The sequence below is a fragment of the Mus caroli genome, unplaced genomic scaffold (assembly GCF_978045245.1).
Source record: "Mus caroli unplaced genomic scaffold, Mus_caroli_1 scaffold_9, whole genome shotgun sequence".
NCBI lineage: Eukaryota > Metazoa > Chordata > Mammalia > Rodentia > Muridae > Mus > Mus caroli.
Genome location: NW_028227264.1, coordinates 120,982,932 through 121,004,876, shown reverse-complemented (window position 1 = coordinate 121,004,876; position 21,945 = coordinate 120,982,932). Strand labels below are relative to the sequence as shown.

The 21,945-nt window shown below is 50.1% G+C and overlaps 2 protein-coding genes across 2 annotated transcripts in view; one reads left to right on the top strand and one right to left on the bottom strand.

Annotated features, from left to right (window-relative positions):
• Positions 1 to 8,988, top strand: part of Rassf3 (Ras association domain family member 3) — a 65,410-nt gene extending 56,422 nt beyond the window's left edge. Inside the window, exons 2-5 of the mRNA XM_021174050.3 lie at positions 1,217 to 1,324; positions 2,149 to 2,371; positions 3,980 to 4,089; positions 6,224 to 8,988. Coding sequence (XP_021029709.1) covers positions 1,217 to 1,324; positions 2,149 to 2,371; positions 3,980 to 4,089; positions 6,224 to 6,373 — 591 coding nt within the window. The 3' untranslated portion in view covers positions 6,374 to 8,988. The remainder of the gene's footprint in view (positions 1 to 1,216; positions 1,325 to 2,148; positions 2,372 to 3,979; positions 4,090 to 6,223) is intronic.
• A 10,221-nt stretch (positions 8,989 to 19,209) lies between these two features.
• The window catches only part of Gns (glucosamine (N-acetyl)-6-sulfatase), a 33,157-nt gene continuing 30,421 nt past the window's right edge, over positions 19,210 to 21,945 (bottom strand). The window contains exon 14 of the mRNA XM_021173548.2: positions 19,210 to 21,423. Within this exon, the coding sequence (XP_021029207.1) occupies positions 21,345 to 21,423 (79 nt within the window). The 3' untranslated portion in view covers positions 19,210 to 21,344. The remainder of the gene's footprint in view (positions 21,424 to 21,945) is intronic.

Below are 21,945 nucleotides of genomic sequence, written 5' to 3'. Positions count from 1 at the left end.
ACATGGCTGCACCTGTTCTAGTTAGGTTTCTATTGCTGGGATAAGATACTATGATCAAATATGTCACCATCCAGAGAAGTCAGAGCTCCAGGCAGGAACCAATGGCGGAGACCATGGAGGTCTGCTACTTACTGGCTTGCCTGGCTTGCTTTTGTATAGCGCCCAAGCCCACCAGTCCATGTGTGGCTCCACCCACAGTGGGCTGGGTCCTCCCACATCAATCATCCAATCAAGAAAATGCACCACGTGCTTGCCCCCAGTTCAGTCCGGGGTGGGGGGCATTTTCTCACTTGAAGTTCCTTTTCCCTAGCTCCTTCTACCTTCTTCTACCCTGTGTCAAATTGACATAAAATCAGGTAGGACATACACGCACTGTTTGAGGCCTTTCGATCCTAAATTATTAGTGAATTCTAAAGGATCAGGAGCGAACTTAACCAGTAAGTATTTCCCCTTTCACGTTATGGGGAAAGGCCAAAGAGCATGGCGGGGTAGAGAGAGTCTGGTCACTTATATCTTGGCACAGAGACTATTGGGAAGGTAAATATGCCCTCTGGTAGTTGTGCACAGTCTGACAGGCTGGTGATTACTGCTGGTTACTTAGTATTCATTCCCTCCTTTCTGCTAAGGCACACTGTACAGCTGTAGAGACCATGACATGAATAAAATGTACTCAGGAGAAGCTTTGAGTGTACCTCTTTAAATACCTTTTGAAGCCAGGTATAGTGGCTCACAACTTTAATCTCAGCACTCAGGAAGTAGAGGCAGGCAGGTCTCTGTTAGTAGTTCTAGGCCAGCCTGGTTTATATAGCAAGTTGCAGGCCAGCCAGGGCCACGGAATGAGACCCTGTCTCAAAAATAAACATGCAGATAAACAACCCTTAGAGGGAGACGTGCCCAGTAGCAGGTACTCTGTGGAAATATATTTTTCAGAAGGAACTTAGCAAAGACAGGTTTGTGGGAGGATATTTAACAAAGTGCTATTTCTAGTTACTGGTGGGCTGACTTCACTCTGCTACCCCTAGGAAGAATGAGGCCTGCTTGGCAGATGACCCTGGTGTTCTTGATGGTAAACTAGAGCTGCCTGTGTCTCGGGGAGCAACACACCTGGCTGCTCTTTTGTGGGACATAGAAGAATCCTGGTTTATCTGCACATTTGCCCCCCCCCCCACTCCCCCCGTGGCTGTCCATGCATGATCATGGTTTGCTTTTCTTCTAGGATGTGGAGAAAGAGAAGGAAACGCACAATTACCTCAGCAAAGAGGAAATCAAAGAGAAAGTTCATAAATACAATTCAGCCGTTACAGACAAGCTGAAGATGACCTTAGTAAGTACTCCTGCCTGCTGGGCTTGGCTCTCACGGAAAGCAAGACGGATGGATAGGGGCAGGGTGCTGGCTGGGGTGTGTGTGTGTATGTGTGTGTGTGTGTGTGTGTAAAAGTACAAGCTGGCAGGTTTGATCCCTGAGGCCCATGAAGAGGCCAGATAGATGGGGCGGCACGCACCTGTAATGCCGACACTCTACAGAGAGATGGGGAGTTGTGCAGGGGCTTTCAGGACTGGTAGCCTGGGCTACCCAAGAGCTGCAGCTGCAGCAGCCATAGCAGGGACAGAATGAGGGACCCTGCCTTGACCAGGTGGGAGGTGTGAGTGTCTGACATGCTGTGCATGCTCTGCACTAGTGAGTGTAGCAGAAGTGTCATCTGCTGTGTGTCCCCTTGCCACTGGGAATAAAGCCAGCCTGTTTTCCTAGTGTCAACTTATTGCTGCAGACTTGGGTGTCTCAGAGCCCTCCACACAACCTTCCTTCTTGTGGAAGGTTGGTGCTGAGCCCCGAGCTGAGATACACTCCAGGCTTCGAGGCAGCACTGGTCTGACAGGTGTGTGCCACACAGGACTGTGTCTTCTTCAGTGGGTGTTGATCCATCCCAGAAGGCTCTGGAAGCTCAAACCTCAGGGCTAGCATGTTTCCTCCACTGCATCTGCCCTGCAGATCTTGTATGAATTTCCCACTGAGGTAGCCCCTCTCTGCACTCTTTGGTGAAAGACAAAAAAATGGGTAAAAGCTGTTCGCCTTCCTTTGTGGGTTAGATCTGCTCCTTTCTGAGCCTGCTGGCCACCTGCTCAGTGTGACCTTTCTTCATTCTTCAGAATTCCAATGGGATCTACACTGGCTTCATTAAGGTGCAGATGGAACTCTGTAAACCTGCCCAGCCCTCTCCCGAGCCCAGCAGCGGTGGCTGCATGAACACACTTCACATCAGCAGTACAAACACCGTGGGGGAAGTGATCGAGGCTCTGCTCAGGAAGTTTCTGGTGACCGAGAGTCCCACCAAGTTTGCGCTTTATAAGCGTTGTCACCGGGAAGACCAAGGTACGTGGCCACACCTAAAATGAGAGCAGGCCGTCCGTTCCTGCCTCTCTTACTCATTAGCAGAAGGACAGCTGATAGACGCCATGTCTAACTGTCTGTCAGAGGCCAGGGTCGGACTGTGGAAGCCACACTTTATCTACAGGCAGATCTCTCTGATTGCTGCCTGTTCATATTTTGAGTTGAAGAGTGTTACGCCTGAGGACCCTCGAGGCTTCTGCATGAGACGACTCGTGCGGAGGACTTGCTGGTGTGCTGTACAGAGGGACAGGTTTGGTGAGGCTGTGGTAGCAATGACAACAGTGCCCTTTGACACGCCAGAGAACACTTTTGTGGTTGAAGTTTTCGGCCAAGAGGCACCTGTACAGGGCTGGGCAGTGGTGGCGCACGCCTTTAATGAATCCCAGCACTTGGGAGGCAGAGGCAGGCAGATTTCTGAGTTCGAGGCCAGCCTGGTCTATAGAGTGAGTTCCAGGAAAGCCAGGGCTACACAGAGAAACCCTGTCTCGAAAACCAAAAACCAAAAAAACAGAGGCACCTGTACAGCTCACAGGTAAAAACAAACGAGTGCTGATCTCGGGTGTTCCTGAACTCACACGCATGCCCAGTGAATAGAACGAACATTAGACCACCTCAGGAAATAGACTGGGATCTCCTGGGGAAAGTTGGAATGGAAGCTGGTGTCTATGATCCAAGCAATAAGTGACAGTCAGCTACTTAAGTCTTCTCTGGGAAAAGCCTAAAGCAGCCATAGTGGAAAAGGTACTGACTTGGACATGACAGTAATGTCCTTTAGCTGCGCAGGGTGACACACGGCTTTTCCCAGCCTGTACAGAAAGATAGGTAAGTCAGAAGCCACAGGCTCAGCAGCCTGGCGGAGGAGCAGCCGCCTCCGGGAAACTGCACTGCGGTTGCATCTGAAGTGCTAAGGGACAGACACAGTTTTCGCTTGCCAGCAACTTTGCCAGCACAGGTGGATGTCAGCCACACAATCTAAAATGGCAGTGTCCAGCTGAGCTGCGGGGGCACCCCCCCACCCCCATGGCAAATCTTTGTATGTGAAAGTACATCTGTGTGCATCCGTAAAGACAAGTTGTGCTTGTGGGATAAGTGTCTGGCCTGCTGGGTCTTACTCAGTCTGCAAAGACGTTTGCTCCTGGGAGTTTTGGATCCATGTTGTTTGGTTGAGATGTTTTCATGGTTTTTAATAGGGGTTAAGGTCCCTCCCCCACCCCAAAATGTCCCATCTTTCTGAAGGGAGGGACCGACGGAATCACCATAGCGCTAACGCTTGATGCAAATTCCTATTTCATGTCATTCTTGGAACTCGTCGCTTCCTCTTCAAGGCCCGGTGTATACTAGGTTTGTGGGACTGTGTTGTTAGTGTGATCGAATGGTGATCTAGAGGCTCGGGGAATCTGACCTGTTACTGTGGTGTGTCACAGGTGTGTGTGTGTGTGTGTGTGTGTGTGAGAGAGAGAGAGAGAGAGAGAGAGAGAGAGAGAGAGAGAGAGAGATGTGTCCTGTTACTGTGATGTGGTGGGGTAGTGGGGGAACCGTCTCAGGAACACTGGAGTCCTCTGTAACACGCTGTTTGTGTTCCTTCCCCAGTGTATGCCTGCAAGCTCTCCGACCAGGAGCACCCGCTGTACCTGCGTTTGGTAGCAGGGCCCAGAACCGACACCCTTAGTTTTGTTCTTCGAGAGCATGAAATTGGAGAGGTGAGTGAGGGACAGGTCACGGTGGCATCAGATGGCCCCGAACAGCTGGCCTGATTTATTGCTTCAAGGAGATGAGGGGGGCAGGGCAGCAAAGGAGAGAGATTTTGAATCACCCAAAGTGAACCCCTAGTTAGCTTACAGTGTAATTCTCTTAGAACATTATGTGGCCGTACGCTCTTCAGAGGTCAGGGGAAAGAATTCTTACTTACGCTCACACAGAGAGCAATGTTCACCTCTCGTCCCAGGTCCACGGGACTCTAATCCAGCCCCCCCTTCCCCACTATCTGCTGCTGAGGAAAGGCTCCCAAGAGCAAGGAAACCCAACAAGACGCGGGCCTGGCATCCCCTCCCCTCTACATCCAGTCAGATGACTCAGGACTTCTGTTTGCATGTGTCCTCTTCTCTCCAAGGACGACGTATTGGGGTGTCCATTGAAAACCATTTTGGACTGCCTTGTATATCCTCTGTCAGCGTTTAGTGATCCTGGAGCAAACTCTCCAGGCCAGGTCTCAGACTCAGGACGTGTGAGGTGTCCCGTGGAGCAGTTCACGAAGCTGAGAGAACAGGCTCTGCTCGCTGGCCTAGTCAGGAGGCCTGGGCCATGGATAGAGATAGATCGGGACCCGGAGGCAGAGCCTCTGATTATTCTAGCCTTCCACTCAGAAACAGTTGAGAGTGGTACTGAGCCTCTTTTTTTTGTTGTTTTTGTTTCGAGACAGGGTTTTTCTTTTAGCCCTGGCTGTCCTGGAACTCACTCTGTAGACTAGGCTGGCCTCGAACTCAGAAATCCGCCTGCCTCTGCCTCCCGAGTGCTGGGATTAAAGGCGTGCGCCACCACTGGCTGGCTTGAGGCTTTCTTAAAAGTAGTTCTTACTCTCATTATTGTGTATGTGTGAGTGCGCGTTTTGCGGGCATGTGTACCACAGCATACACGTGGAGGACAACCTTCCACATCTCAGTGGGTCACGGGGAGGAACTCGGCTCACTTTTTTTTTTTTTTTTGCACAGCAATTTCCTTGATATTTGGTGCTTTTTAAAAGAAAAAAAACTTTTATTTTTTTAAATTACCTTTTATTGTTTTGTGCGGATGAGTGGATATGCACTTGTCGTGTCATACGTGTGGAGCTGAGGGGGCAACTCGCAGGACTCGCCTCTCTCCCAGGGGTGAAACTCAAGTTGTCAGGCTTGGCAAGAGGAGGTACTAACCACTTGCTGCTCTGTCTGTCTGTCTGTCTGTCTCTCTCTCTCTCTGTGTGTGTGTGTGTGTGTGTGTGTGTGTGAGTGTGACCGAATTCCAAGTAGCGAGCTGCATCCAGCTACCGTGGAGGGCAGACATAGGCAAGCAAGACACTAGGCAAGGTGTTGTAGTCCTTACAATCTTGATTGCGAGCCGGGCTTCCAAGTGGCTCAGAGAGACCTGTAAGTGAACCCAGCCTTGGGTGGGAAGGGAAGGGGAAGGTCCTGGAAGCCTCCTCAGGAAGTGAGGTGTGAGCTGAGACTGGAAGGACGGGCTGAAGATTGGCAGGCCAAGCAAAGCAAGGAGAGCAAGTGAGCGCTAAGCTGAGGTACTGAGGAGGCTAAGGGCGGAGCTGGAAGGTAGCACATTTCTTACCTCCAGTAACATTCAGGGGTGCCAGCTGCGTCCTTTAACCATGCGTGCTCACCGTGGCTGGGTGTGTGGGAGGGCTGGGAGTTGGAGCTGAGGTCGGAAAGAGCAGGAGAGAGCAAGAAGGTTGGGAAAGAGGCTGCAGGGGTGAGCAGTGGGTAAGGAGAGCTGGGGCAGCAGCGATGGAGAAAGCGTGTCCATCTGACTGCAGGCGGGCGGCAGAACTGTGCGGAGCTGAGGAGACTGTGCAGGGAGAGGAAGGCAAGGCTGGGATGACCACCAGTGCAGATGTGGAGAGCTGATTCTCTGTGGGGTTGACTAGGAGAGGAGGGAAGCCATAAAACCAACACTCAGGACTCTGAGGCAGGAGGATCATGAGGTCAAGGCTAGACTGTATGACACAGCAAAACCTTGCCCTGGCGGTGGGAGGGGGCCCACCCTCCATTGGTTTCAGGGAGAACACTGAAGTGACCCTGTCTGGATTATTCCTGGAGCCAGTCATGGCGTCTTCCTCTTTGTCCCCGACAGTGGGAAGCCTTCAGCCTCCCGGAGCTGCAGAACTTCCTGCGCATCTTGGACAAAGAAGAGGATGAGCAGCTGCAGAGCCTGAAGCGGCGCTACACAGCCTACAGGCAGAAGCTGGAGGAAGCCCTGGGCGAGGTGTGGAAGCCCGGCTAAGGCCCGGCTAAGGCCGAGGGCTCTCCCTGCCCGGAAGGCACAGCTCTGGGATGCACGAGAGAGCCGCGTTGGTTGCCTCTCTTCTCGGAGAGCTGTCTTCGCGGCCAGGCCACTCTAGGGTCTTCCTCTTTTCTCTGTAGACACAGTTGTCAAAGCCTGGTCACGCAGCATCCCGCGCCTCACGAGGGACTGGCACAAGGGACTCCGCAAGCTTGTTCTGTTTTGGCATGGCGATGTTACCTCTCACAAGCTGTGAGCCTTTGGGCATCAGGCATCCCGGCGTGCTTGGAAGCATGAGCTCTGGGCTGAGGCCCCCTGTCTTCTACTAGTTACTTTAGGGACGCGATTCTGGTAACCTTCAGGATGCAAAGATGAGCTTTAAGGCGTCACTAAGCAACCGCTAAGTCCTAGTGTTCTACGGTGAAACTGCCTGCATATTTTCATTCTCTGTTGGAGCACCTACCCACCTGAACTGAAGGACACAGGAATTTAGGAACTCTGGGGGACTGGGAAAAGATTTTAGAAGAGTTTTGACAAAGAAAGTAGAGAGCAAGTCGGGAAGGTAGAGGGAAGGTAAGGGCCCAGGGCTCGGGGAGGTAGCGTGGCTTCTAAGTTAGCGTTAGAGGAGAAAGGTGTATTTGTCTGTAAAGGAGCTAAAAGCATTCAGGGTCAATGTTGAGGTTGGTTAAAGATTGCTTAATTTGCTAGTGGTAAAATGTGGGGTCAGAGCCAAAGAGCCAGGAGCTAAGTCCAAAGGGACCCACAAAGTGCAGCCGACCCGCAGTGGATTTAACCTTGACCGAGGTGGTCCACAGGTAGGTAGGTGTGCCTCAGCTGGACCTGACCTGTGCATCTGTTCTGAGACCTGCTGGTTCTGAGACCCGCTGGCGTGGAACGGATGGCCTGGGGTTTAGCTTCTCTGTGTAGGTGGGGCCTGGCCATGTGCTGATCCCTGTTAATGTAGGTTATTACCCCCACCCCCACCCCCACCCCCACATGTAAGGGTTGCTCTCAGAGTTAAAAAGGAGTTTGGGTAAGGGCAGCTGCTTCCCCTCAGCTGTTAGCTAGAAAGAAGATGTAGCAAGGCCAGGGCTCACGGCACACTGTGACAATCACTCTCTTCCGTTCATTGCATCCTTCCTTTCCTCTGCCCCCTCCCCTGCTTCCCCCCTCCCCAGCCTCCCAGCCCCAATCACTCTTCAAAGTTGTTCTTACAAAGTAGAAGACAGGGATGTTGATTAAAGGCCGGGTCCTACTGCATCCTTGCCTCTTCAGAGACTTAACTAAGGGCCCCAAGGAAGGAAAGGCCACACCCAGCTGACTGCACAACAGTCGTTAATTATGGAACTATTTTAACACAAGCGAGCATGTTCCTTCCAACCAAAGAGACGCATGTGCAATAGACAGGCGCAATGGCCTCACTTTCCACAGCAGCTTGCAAATCGGAGAGCCGAGGGAATGGTGTTCCGATTCCGGAGGGGCCTTACGGTTGGTCTGTCTCTAGTCTAGATAGGTTCTGTTGTTTATAAATTCCCAAGGAATTGTTAACACGGTGACACCCGATGGAATCGTTTGGAAATTCCAAGGTGCCCCAGCTCTTAGCCTTTCTATGAACCGTGCCTTCGATCGAGAATCTGTCCCTTCGAGGTGGCTCTCCTGACTTGTCAGAGAATGTCACCCTGTGGGAGGCGGATCCAAGTGTGGATTATGCTAACGCAAGCTCCACAGACAATCGGACAATCAGATCTTCTAAGCTATTAGAAAGAGTTGGGAGAAAAAAAAAAGTAGAGCTAGCTATAAAATATGAATGGCACATCTTGTTTAATTTTGCATGTGATTTCTTTTCCGTGCATCAATGAGGTTTAGTGACATTGTCATCCGACACGCTGCCTTTGTTGTTCAGGGAAAGCCTTCGTGGCTCTTGTACTGGTTTTACCATTGGGTTTGTGTATGCCGCCACCAGCCACCTGGTCTTCTGACTACTCCGCCCAGTGTGCCTAGCGTTTGTGAGGCATTAGTTTCTCACATTAAGACACTGTTAGACGCTAAAGTAGCAGCTGATGGGTATCTGTGAAATTTTTTTTTTTTTTTACTTGAAGTAGACTGTATGAAGCAGCTCCCTCCTCTGTATGCCTCCAAACCTCGCTCGATGGCGTGTACAATTTCACCTGAAGATCTGCCAGTCCGTGGTTCCTGAAGGCCGATGTTCTCGCTCAAACACTGGTTACTACAGCAGCCGTTGTTTTAAAGCATAAAGGAAGAAAAAGCATAAAGGAAGCATAAAGCATAAAGGAAGAAAAGGAGCCCCAGAGGCCAAAGATATATATATATTTTTTTTTTTTTTTTTCAAACCGTTGTTCAGATCCTCCGGTAAAGCGAAAGCCAGCTTTGCTGTAATGCTGTTTTCTCTTCAGAATGTGATGGTACAGGGACGGTGGTAAATGAAGGGTGGCGCAGGGAAGCTTTTAAATCTAAAGTGAAAAGCTATATTTATAATGTTGAGGACTTTATGTTTTATTTTTATAGGGCAGATTTTTTTTTCTCCCCTGAAATTGTGTCTGGAATGGCAAAATTGTTCCTATTATTATTAAAAATTGAAGTTGTTAGTTGATAAATTTGTATGTCTTCATTTATGATAACATGCTACTATATGTGTAATATATATGTGTGTGTGTGTGTGTGTATTTTAGTCAGTTTTGGAACAGCTTCTTTTTTTTGAGAAGAACATTCCATAATTCAGAAATGTTTACAAAGATACGGTTTTGGCTTTGTGTTTTTCTGGAGAGGGGGCACACGCTTTCCCAAATGTCATTTTTCTTTGTTATTCTACCTCCATGTCTGCCTGTCCTGCACATTAAAATTGTTTTCCCTGTGAAAACAAATGTATGCCTTGGGAACCCATCAAAAACTACACAAACACCAAAAGAGCTCTCCAGACACAGAAGCAGGCAGTCCTCAGAGGCCCCGGTCCACCCCTGCCGGACTTGACTTGCCAGGTTTTACCTGCAAGAAGCCACCTCAACAGCAGGGCCTGTTTGGTTTTAGATTCCTACAACTTTTGTACAAATGGGTTGGAGAGCTTGGCTTGGATTTGTCTTCAAGGCTGCATACGGTGTTCTCTCAGCCATGCTGCCCCCTAGAGGCCATGAGAGGAACAGTTTTGTTTTGTTTTGTTTTGCTTTGCTTTTGCTTTTTGCCAAACTCTTTGTAAAGATCCTGGGTAGGAGGCACTTCCACAGGACTCCCGGCTCCTTACTCCCTCCCCCAAGACAAAGCAGAGAAATGAGAATTTCTCTTCCCTGATGAAGGTCACGGAAGCAAATCGTCCTGTCTCTTTGTCTTGGAGCTGGCCCTAAAGGAACCATCATCTTGTGAGACTGGAGAGATGGCTCGGAGGTTGGAAAGTGTTGGCTGCTTTTTCAGAACTGAAAAGGAAAAGTCCTCAAGCAACCGAACCTGGGGGCTCACAACCTTCTGCCTGTGACTCGGTCTCTAGGGAGATCCCGCGTCTCTGGCCTCTGTGGGTCCCTGCCCTCCACGGGCCACACCCAAACACATGCTCATCATTAAAAATGAAAACAATTTAGAGAAAAGGAAACGCCCTTGGGTTGAGTTCTGCACTGGCTGGTTTTGTGTGACAACTTGACACAGGCTGGAGTTATCACAGAGAAAGGGGCCTTAGCTGGGGAAATGCCTCCACGAGATCCAGCTGTAAGGCATTTTCTCACTTAGTGATCAAGGGTGGGAGAGCCCCTTGTGGGTGAGACCATCCCTGGGCTGGTAGTCTTGGTTCTATAAGAGAGCAGGATGAGCAAGCCAGGGGAAGCAAGCCAGTAAGAAACATTCCTCTATGGCCTCTGCATCAGCTCCTGCTTCCTGACCTGCTTGAGTTCCAGGCCTGACTTCCTTTGGTGATGAACAGCAATGTGGAAGTGTAAGCTGAGTAAACCCTTTCTTCCCCAACTTGCTTCTTGGTCCTGATGTTTGTGCAGGCATAGAAACTCTAAGACAAGTTCCATCTCTGTCACTATGTCAATAGTCATGTTAATACAAATAACAGTAAATTATTTGAAGTGTAGCATAAGACTCCGTTTCAAAAAGGGTCCTGCCTCTTGGCTGTAAGAAAGCTAGGCAGCATACAGAGGAAGAACAGCCTGGAGAGTCTCGCCCTGCTGGGCTGATTCTGCTTCACTGAATGCTTGTGTAGTGAAGGCTCCTTAGCGCTCCACAACTGCCCCATCCCCATCCCCATTTAGAGAGCTTGGGGAGTAGCGCTCTTGCCCCGTGACTTTCTTCATCTGTATCTTTTGTAATAAGCCAGCTCATACAGGTGGGTATTTCCCAGCCTTCCGGGGGCTGTCCTAGTAAAATTAATCTGAGGAGGGGGCCAAGGGAACCCAGATTTATAGCCATGTAACCCCAGACCTTGTTAGTGTCTAGTGTGTAGTGAGTTTGGGGGACTGGGCAGGCCCTCAGCCGTGGGTAGCACTACAAGAGGCCATCTTGCGGGTGTTCGCTGCAGGATTCCTTGCTTACTGGTGGGGAGTTCTCACAGTTTCCAGGCTCACGCGATGGATCAGTGTTGTGAGTGTGTAACACACGAGAGGGACAGACTTCTGAGAGATTGGGAGAAGGGTAGAATACAAATGCTGCATTGGGGTGCTGTCAGGTAGCCCTAATTAGGTGTTTTGTTTTACTGAAAGGGGAAGTCTCTGGTACAACCTATAGCAACATGTCATAGTTGAGGAACGCATTGCCAGGCAGGCAGTCCCAAGGTGGGGTGTGAGTGATGGGCAAGCCTTTGACAGCCCGGCTTCTTGGCCATCTTGTTCTCAAGTTCCAAAGAGTGTTTAGAGCAAACACTACCTCCCCTCTGGGGGGCAGACGGGAAAGCAAGTTTGTGCTGGAAGAGGGGGACCTTTCCACTCACTCAGTTACTTACTGGTGGTTGAGCTTCAGTTATGGAAGTGGTTGTCTTAGGGTAGTGGTTCTCAACCTGTGGGTCATGGCCCCTGTGGGAGTCGAATGGCTGTTTCACAGGGGTGGCATGTCTGTTATCCTGCATTTCAGATATTTACGTTACAACTCAATAGTAGCAAAATTACAGTTATGAAGTTGCAACAACATAATTTTGTGGTTGGGGAGCCACCACAACGTGAGGAACTGTATGAAAGGGTCCGAAGCGTTAGGAGGGCTGAGAGCCACCGATTTGGGGGCTAATCCTGAAATACAGGGAAGGAACTGTCCTGGTTTTCCTTTAAGGTCTGTTGCCTGGGAGGAGTGGGCAGGGTAGGGCAGGGGACCATTCATTCCTAGTGTTCCTCTTGTAATTGGTCAGAAAATTCCTAGAGCAACCAAGAAAAGAAGGCTCCGAAGCAAGCCAGGCAAGCCACCCAAAGCTGCAGTGGGCTGAGCCGCTCAGCTGGTCCCGAGACAGGCACCATCCTTTGCAAAGGACCGAAAAATTTCGAGTTCTCCCTGTGCTGACTTCCGATGTGAACTGCAACTTGCTTAATTTGGTGTTCTAGAAAGAATCTCTGCTAAAGAGTCGAGGGTGGAGGAGGATGGACAGGAAGGCCGGTGAGAGCCTGGAGGGCGGGCCAGCTATCTAGCTCCTTCCAGGTGAGCCTGGTCTTCTGCACGGTGGGGTTAGGCTCTGGCTTGGTCTCTGGTCTGGTTTCCTCTGGTTTTGCTTTGCTTTTTGGCGAACCACTCCCAGTCGGTTGGTCGTAGGCGATTCGGTTGAGAAGCAGCTTGTGCTGTAAAACTCTGGTTTCTGAGAGAAAATCCTGCGAAGACTTCAACGAGGGAGCTCTTTTTAGACAAGGCAGACCTCTGCACCAGTGCAGAGACTCCGCCATCTTAACATCCTGCCAGGCCCACACCTTGGCACCGAGCTCCCCAAAGCTCCTGTCTTTGTTTCTGAGGCAGGTGAGTTGGGACTTAGAAATGTTTATTCACACAGTAGCACAGGACTCTAAACTTTTCTGGGGAGGGAATTACTTTAGCCAATCAAGTTTGGGATAACTTTATTATTTTGTTTTGTTTTGTTTTGTCTTTTGAGACAGTTTCTACATATTCCTGGCTGTCCTGGAACTCATTCTGTAGACCAGGCTGGCCTTGAACTCAGAAATCCACCTGCCTCCACCTCCTGCTGGGACTAAAGGAGTGTGCCACCACCGCCCAGCCCGGCTTTTTCTTTTTCTTTTTCTTTTTTTTTTAAAGATTTTATTTTCTATATATGAAGACTATACTGTATCGGTCCTCAGACACACCAGAAGAGGTCATCGGATCCCATAACAGATGGGAATTGAACTCAGGACCTCTGGAAGAGCAGTCAGTGCTCTTAACCACTGAGCCATCTCTCCAGTCCTTAAAATGAAACTTTTAAAAAAGAGCTAACACAAGGTAACACTTGCAGGGTGTGGGGTGCAAGCTGGAGATTTATATTTCATTGCAATCCACCCATTTTGTCTCTCTTCTGGCATTCCCTTTGAAAGCTGGCTTTTCCTCTTCTGTCTCTGTCACCTTCAATTTTGACTTAAGAGAATTTTTGATCTTAGCCAGACATGGTTGTGGAGGGCAAGTAAGGTGTGTGAGCCAGAAGGAACTGGATCTGTGGTGTGGCCACTGCCAAGTGTCTTGTTAGTATTTTAAAAATTGATTCTTACAGAAGGAAATTGATTTAAACACAGAACACTCACAACTGTAGGACGATTGGCCTTCCGCTGTGTTTGCCATAAACGTGTTCTTTCCTGACAACTTAGGTTCAGGGTACCTGGAGTAGTCTTTTCAAGGCCAAGGTGATGCTAATGCCGAGTGATCCAGACCATGGCTGGAGGCCTGAATCTTTTTTTTTTTTTTTTTTTTTGCCAATCTTTGTTTCCATGCTTGTAAACTCTCACCCCCTCCCTAAGCATGGAAAGCTTACCTTTATTACCCCAGCACTCCTGAGGCCGAGGCTGAGGAATATAGCTTCAAGGCTAGCCTGGGCTCCTTAGTGAAGTCCTTCCTGTCTCAATAGCTCTCAGGGATAGTCACAAGAACAAAACCAGGTTGGTTCCCTCAGTTGGTAATTTCCTTGAGGCCAGGCATTATTTTCGGAACTCTATACATCTCTCCTAGCAGGGGGGACTTCCCAAAGGTGTGACAACAGCTTCGTGGGCAGCTTGTCCTCCTCAGACACACACAGTTGCAGCTTATGGCCTGTCCGGCTGTGGCTTTTGCCCCAGCTGAGCTCTGCCTGGGCAGCGCTTTGGGGGCATTGTAGGGAGGACGCAGGAAGCCAGGATCATAGACTGGAAGATTCTCTGTTCTTGTTCTGTGAGAGGGCTCGCCATGGCATTGTGGGCTTCATTGTGCAAGCATCTGAGAGAGTGCAGTAGAAGACCGAGGCAGCCTTGGGAGGTGACACAGCCTTAGTTGACACTCATTCCAGCTCCCTAGTAAGCATCCAAGGTGTCATAATGTCCTGAGTTCGTATTCAGGAGATGCCAGAGCTGGGAAGCAAGGCCACGCAGCAGCTTAAATAGTAGGGGCATGGGCAGAATACAATCACCATGTGTCGGAGCTGCTCACAGAGGAGGCCGGGGCAGTGTGCTAACAGGTGCTCCTGCCTTGGGTCAGAGGCTTTTGGAAACCACGGAGAACTCACTGGAGAGTGAAGGGTGGTCTGTGATGAGCTGCCAGCCAGGGATCCCATTAAAATATTTTCCAACATGTGCTGGGTACATTTAGCAACCAATCCACAAAGACACATGTACTCTCTTTAGTAAGAATAGGCTAGGACTCGTGTTTATTTATATTCCTGGGTATGTAATACGCATGCACTTAGTGGGGGTGGTGCCGGGGATTAAACCTCGGGCTTGGTGCACAGTCGGCAAGTGGTAGGCAGCACTGAGCAACACGGTCAGTTCCTGTTTTTTTTCCCCCCGAGAAGTTCTGACTATGTACTGCAGGCTCTAACCCTTTGGTTTTGAATTTGTAATCCTCCTGCCTCCTGGAAGATAAGGACTGAGGAAGAAAGACCACAAACTGACCTAATGCTGGGGCTACAGGCACAGGTCACTGAAGCTGGACAATGTAGTTGTGTCCCCTTTGGGGAGAAGTTGAACGTTTACCATTGGCCGGCTTTGCTCTGCTGTGGGTACCTGTAATGAAAGAAGCCTTGGCTAACAGGAGGGACAAATCCTGAAGATTGCAGAGTGAGCAGAGTTTAGCAGAAAAATGGATTTGGGGCCGAGGCAGAAGCTCAGGGGAGGAGCGGGGACTTAAGCTGTGGAAGGGTTCAGTCCTGGCAGCCCTCCTGTCTTAGTCTGGGTTTCTGTTGCTGTGAGAAAACACCAGACCAACAGGAACTTGGGAAGGAAAAGCTGTGCTTCATCTTCCAGATCCTTGTCCAGCATCCGGAGAAGTCAGGAGAGGAACCCACACAGGGCAGGGACCTGGAGGCAGGAGCTGATGCAGAGGCCATGGAAGGGTGCTGCTTTCTGGCTTGCTCCTCATGGCCTGCTCAGCCTGCTGTCTTATACCATTCAGAACCACCCACCTAGGGTTGACACCTCTTGATTTATTCTTTTATTTTTTATTTTATTTTTATTTTATTTCCCTTCCCTCCCCTCCCCTTCCCTTCCCTTCCCTCCCCTCCCCTCCCCTCCCCTCCCTTCCCCTTCCGAGAATGCTCTTTATTTTTGGAGCAGAGGTTGGAGCTGGTCACAGTGGTCCCCATCCTCTCGTGTCCAAGAGGCCAGCCTCGGTACCTCCAGCTTCAGTGCGAGGAGAGGAGTGTCCCCCCAAGGAGGGCTGGAGAACAGCCGGCTCTGGCAGCTTCCACAGAGGGCTTTCTGTAGGGCCCACAGGAGGCAAGACTTTAGGACAGGTCCAAGAGCAGGCTTCCTTCCCGTCACAGCCTTCGAGCCTTTGAGCCTTCCGGGGTCAGCAGCCATTGTGTGGGACAGGGGTGTTGTCTGTGACTGAGATCACTTCCTGACACCTCCCCCCCCTGCCCCCGCCCCGGTCAGTCCTTTGGTGGCAGACCAATGTCCTGGTCCCATGTCTTTCACTATGACTCTGCCGTGGGTCACTCCCTTTCCTGTAGCCTTTGCTGCTGCAGCAGCTTTTCTGGACCGTGATGGGTAGAAGTCACAGGATGCGACTTTCCAGAGGGCTGCATCCACTTTTTTTTTTTTTAATGTATGTGAGTTCACTGTTACTCTCTTCAGACACACCAGAAGAGGGCATCGGATCCCATTACAAAGATGGATGTGGCTGCTGGGATTTGAACTCAGGACCATCTCTTCAGCCCCTGGATCCACTTTTAGCCCTTACCTGAAGTGACTTGAGCCACTTCCTTTTCAGTACTCTGTCTGACAGCTGAGCCTTCTAACCTCTGGGCTCTGGTGTGGATATTCTTAGCTGGGGCAATGGCCACAGGCCTGGTCATCCCAGGTCCAGCCCAGGACTGCAGGAGCCACAACCCCGAAATCCTGACTTCTATCTTTAGTATTTTACTAAGTAGCTTTGTGAGCTTTGAAAAATTCAGCTGAAGGGGGTCAGGGGGTGGGAATCTGTCCCATGAACTTTGCTGTTTTGAGATAGGTACTCACCATGTGACTCTGGAGGGCTACCCATTGAGACTATAGACCAGGCTGGCCTCAAACACACAGAGATCCACTTGCTTCGGCCTCCCAAATGCCAGGATTAAAGGTGTGCACTACCATATCTGACCCTGACATGAGATGTAAAGGTATTTCTCTATGCTCTGGGAACCTATTACCTTCAGTTAGTTGTAGGCCAAGAGGATGGACACACACACACACACACACACAGAGAGAGAGAGAGAGAGAGAGAGAGAGAGAGAGAGAGAGAGAGAGAGCTAAAGTGAGCAGCTTGGGTCTCACAGGGAGGAAGGGGGCTCAGACTGACAATTTTTTGTTAACTAATCTCCTGTAGCCCAGACTGACTTCAGTCTCAGCCTCTAGCCAAGCCTGTCTGGGAGCCCTGACCCCCGTGTCCCACCTCCAGCACTGGGATTATCGGGATGCACTGCCTGGCTCTACTGTCTTCCCTTTAAGACGGAATTCCAACTTAGAACTCTCCTAAGCTCTGGTACTGTAATAGTTGGTGCTCATATTTCATACCCTCCCACCTGTGTGCACATGTTCGTGTTTGCTGTGGGTACTGTGTGTGCACATGCATGTGGAGGTCTGAAGCTGACATTGGGAGCCTTCATCCATTACTTGGTTGAGGCAGGGTCTCCCAGTTGAGCAATATTCACTGATAATGCTAGTCTCGTTAGCTAGCCCATCCTAGGATTTCTGCCCCCACACCCATGCAGCTCTTAGGGATCCACACACTGTGCTTGTCCAAGGGGCCATCTCCAGACCTTTGGTGGATGTTGCAGAGAGTCTTGCTATGTAGCCAACACTGGCCTTGACCGAGTCACCCTGAGTGTTAGTTTGGTAGCATTGAGCTGCCACACCTGGTCCCACTTAAAAAAAAAAAAAAGATTATTTTATTTATCTGAGTACACTATAAACACACCAGAAGAGGGCATCAGATCCCATTACAGATGGTTGTGAGCCACCATGTGGTTGCTGGGAATTGAACTCAGGACCTCTGGAAGAGTAGTCAGTGCTTTTAACCCCTGAGCCATCTCTCCAGCCCGTGGTCCCATTTCTTAATCTCATCTAATTACAGTGATTCCTAAGCCACCAGGAGACCTCAGTACAGGGTTTTCCAACTTGGGTCCTGTGAATTTTGTGGCTTGTGGACCAGACTCCATTGTATACATATGACCTGCCTGGAAAAAAGGGGGGTGGAAACAAAGACCTTGCAGGGAATCTGGCTCCAAGGGCAGGTACCATCAAGTCTGTCTTCTCTGGTAGTCTGTGTTGACTGCTGTTGGCATGCTGGTGAGATAGAACTTAATTTCCTGGTTCCTAAAGGACGATTGGCTTTCTGTTTAGGACTAGGTATTCCCTCAAGAGTCTGACCCAAGCTGATATTACATATGTTCCAGCTTCCAGGAATTGTCCTCTCACCTGGACATGCAGGCACCGTTGGCACACATGTGCATGTGTGCAGGCAAATAAGCGCATGCATTCGAGGCACACACACACCTGCACACACACATATACCCCTAGGTGATTAGAACACATAAAAGCATTGTGCTCATCTTCATGACCCTATACACACCCTTCACCTTAAACGCCGGGTTACAAAACAGCTCTTCTGACCACATCACAGCAGTTGTGGATGGCTGCTCTGGCTTCTAGACTCCATTGGGTAGGGCAGCAAATGCATCCAACCAGGTGACCACCTGCCTAGCCAGCTGAGAGGTGTTGGGTAAGCATCAACTATGGCCTCCCAATCACAAGGCCCCGACGAGTTTATGAGAGTCATTTCTTAGGACTGTGGCAGATGAGCAATTTCAGTGGCTGAGGAGGTCTGTCTTCCTCTGGAGCAAGGAGCAGGCTTGCTACAAAACAGGTTGCTCCTATCGCGTGCTCCTCACTTGTAACAAACCCACCATGTGTGGTCCCCTCGGGGTGGGAACAGGGGGTGGGGGAGGGACAGCGGGATGAGGGGGGACTGACAGGGGTTGGGCTACTTTCTAGCCAAAGCCCGGATCCAGAAGTGATCTCAGCCTTGTGATAAACACACATTAATTCTTAAAGATTTTTATTTCTAACTAAGTGTATATTTGTGTGACTTCGTTTGTGGGCACTGTACCTGTGGAGACCAGGAGGTTGGCTCTCCCGAGGCTGGAGTTACAGGTGGTTGTGAGCCATCTGGTGTAGGTGCTGGGAACCCAACCTGGAGCCCTCTCTCCAAGAGCAGTGTGGGCTCTTAACCTCTGAACCATCCCTCCAGCCCCCAAATCATCTTTCCCAGACAGTAATGTTAATTTTTCAATGTCTAACATCTCCTTGGTCTATGAAGCAATCATGGATGTCGGTGGCTGGCAATTTGTGGCCAACTTGTTTTTCTACATTGGAACAGAGCCACAGTTATATGCACCAGGATTTGGTCTCTCTCTGGAGCTGAAGAACCCTCGCCACACTGAGTTTACGTGTTGAAGGGAGGGTGGAACCCAGGGCCTTTTGCATATAGCACAAGCACTTCTGAGCTGTAGCCCCAGCTCCTGGGCTATTTTTATGTTCTACCAGCAATGTAGTTGTGACAGAGACTATGTATGTAACCTGTATGCCTAGGATTGGATATTTATCCCTTTAAGAACATTTGATGACTCCTGTAAAATGTAATTTTTTCTTCTAGGGAAAGGGGTTATCACAGTCATGTACTGGCAAGGGTGAGTAGTCTGTCCTCTTAAAAGTTGCTCAAAGAAGCTGTAAGTTATCAGCGTGTTTTCTTTAAAAAAAAGTTTATGAATATTTATGAGTGTGTGCAGGAGGCTGTGGGGGTCAGAAGAGGCACCTGATCTTCTGAGCTGGAGTTACAGATGGCTGTAGGGGCTGGGAGCTGCATTGGGAGCAGGGGGAGGGGGGAGGGGGTGTCCTTTGCAAGAACAGGTGTTCTTGGTTACTGAGCCATCTCCCCAGGTCTCAGATGACTTGCAGGGACTGGTATCTAAGAGCTTTCCAGGCGGAGGGCGCACACGAGGAGGAGACGGTCCATTTTCACTAGGTTATTGGCTAACCTAGCAGCCGGAAGGAAGGTCTATCTCCGGGGGACAGTGCTGACCTGATCCTTTTATGTCAGCCCTGAGTTTGGTCCCTAGCACCACAAAACTACAGAACTCCACGAAGCAGCCCCCTTCTTATACATTGTGAGAATCAACACTTGTGGACTAAAAACAAAGGACACATTGCCACTAGAGCAGAAGTCAGTTTTAATTCATTGAGAAGTGCAGCAGTGAACAGGGTCCGTTGAAGGGCACTTTCTAAGGGAGCGGCTGAGATGACAGCTCCGGGCAGAGCAGCTTCTACAACAGCTGATGAGAATTTACAAAGTCCATTGAGCGCAAAGTGCTGGTGAGCTAGAGAGTCCCAGGACACCCATCAGTCCCGCGGCAATCAGCTGATACCCCTTGCTCTGTCTTGAGGATGCTGGGCTGCCATCCTCCATTAGAAAACATAAGATAAAGACACCCCTACGTCTGAGAACACTTCCACAGATGAAGGTGTGACTTCCATAGCCACTCTATTTTTATACAAAGACCCGGGGCGCTGGCAATTCAAAAGGTGTTTGCAACAGTACCAACTGGTTGAACTCAAAGACACTCTAATGTGTACCCTACTTTGAAATTGTATCTGAGGGGCAGTTTTAAAACTGGAAACCTTCTGAGGCGAAGTCCCTGCATTCCATGTTGGCTTTAATGGGTCTCCCTTTTGAAGAGCACGGGCGCACATATACCTGGCCTTCCAAGGAGACCTCAGAACTCTGAGTACAGAGAGCAAGGCCGGCCTCCTGCAGTGCATCTCTTGTGGATGGAGGCCATGCATGCTGCAGTCTGTTAGAGAAGGTCTACTTGAATGTTTGCAGGAACGTTCCTCAACTAGGAGGTTCAGAGAGGATCTCGTGTCCCACCACCCTATTGTGTCACCTCCGTCTGAGGGCCTCGAGGTAGGAACACCTACTGCAGCCTACTGGCTGTTATCATTCTGATGTCACCTGCTTTCAGGAGTCAGCTATAAAACTGAAGACAATAACATCTCAATCCCAGGCCTGGTAGGAGCTGCCTACCTTTATTTGGGAACAACTGTGGTCAGCTTTCACTACTTCACTGGTCATGTTTAGAATCCAAGTGGGGTGAATGAAGCCGGTATCCACATTCAATTCTGTAACTTTTAGTTTAAAACTTAAACTTTTCCCCCTCTAAAGTGGCCACGGCCGAGGTGTCCACTCCACTACCTGCTGGCCTCTCAGTATCACCAAAGTTGCCGGGCTCACATGAGGTAAAGGAATAAACTCAATGGCTGTCCCCCCCCAACATGGCCTCTGGAATTCTCAAAGTGACTCATAGCTGTCTTACAAGTTAAAGCTGGGCAGAGGCTGTGTAAAGCTAAACCCGCTCACTGCCTATGACAGGCTGGAACCGAGTTTCGCCACTCTGGGCTGCCTCTGTGGACGTCAGGGTGGAACTGGACTTTAAGGAACAGAATGCCGTCCAGGGCATCTGGAAAGCCGGCCAGGGGAATACTGACTGGAGACTGGAAACTGGCGCTTCTGTGAGAGCAGGGAGTGGGTGAGGCAGCTGGTCCTTCCCCTCGACACTATTTCAGTGACAATGACAGCTAACTGCAGCCAGGCAGGATGACATGTGTGGCACTGACACTTGAGAACCCTCCAGACAGGCACTTCTAAGTGCGGCCCTTCAGCCCACTGATCCAAGAGCCAGGTCTGCTCGCTCAGAAAGCACATCTGGCCCTCCCCCTGGTGGTTCCTTCTCCACCATACTTCTGGGCTCTCTCAGGTGGCTGGAGCCACTGAGAAGCCGAGCGCTTCTTAGGGCAGAGCTTGGGCAACACGTTGCACATTACCCACACCACAGGGATGTCGTGAATGTCCTTTCTCTACGTGTCCACAGACAGCAGCTCTTCTCACACCTGTGTGTGTTTTGGTGAGGGGCTTGGTGTGAAATGCTGTACAGTGCTTTTGATTTGGGGGCTAGCTGAATACCAAAAGGTTTTATCTCTGCCCGAAAGTATTGCCATTATCAGAAGAGTTTCACAGACCCAGACTGGACCACGTGGGGACTCATATACTGTGCCCAGCCAAGATGAAGGGACAAGGAGAGAACAAAGACCTCAGGAGTGGTGGTTGTCATCTGAGGAGAAACAGGGTCAGCCACTTCTGACAGGGGCGGATTCACAGTACTGGAAGTCAGCTGACTGGGTTATTTTTCAAACAAGACTTGAAAGAGCAAGGCCAGAGCTCCTGAGGCATGGGCTTCCACTCCAACCACGTCACCGGAAAAGGCTGTGCAAGGATCCAACTGCAGAGGCTGCTACAGAGGATGCTTCGAGAACCTTCTCATTCTGACGCTGCCGTGACTGTTGAACATGAGACGCAGGTCAAACCTGTATCTGCGGGAAGGAAAGGGAGGACGTCAAGTGACTGCTCACTAGCCATGTGACTTCAAAGGCATATCCTGCAGCAGAGAGCTGCCAGGAGGGAGCAAGGCTGGAAGAGACTGTCACATAAATGTGGTTTCAGTAGCTGAGAGCATTTTCCATGCAAGCTGTGACCTGAGGAGAACAACAAGGTTAACTGCAAGAAGCAGGAGGGAGAGTCCTTCAGAAAACAGCAGCAACAAAACATTACTACACAGCCTTGGCTGGCCTGGAAACTGCTACACACCAGGCTGGCCTAAGACTCCCGACCTGCTGCCTCAGGCTTCTGAGTGCTGGGATTAAAGGCAGGCATGCTACAGGAGGTGAGCGAGTCTCAGGTATAAAGCATCCAGATGGAAGAGCTGACCCTCACTTAAGCTCCACTCAAGCTCTGAGATCACTTCCTCTTTTCTAGCCGCTGGCACTTTGGCGCACACACAAACACGGGTCTCAGATGTGTGCTTGAGCCAGGCTCATGAATTTAGACAACTTCAA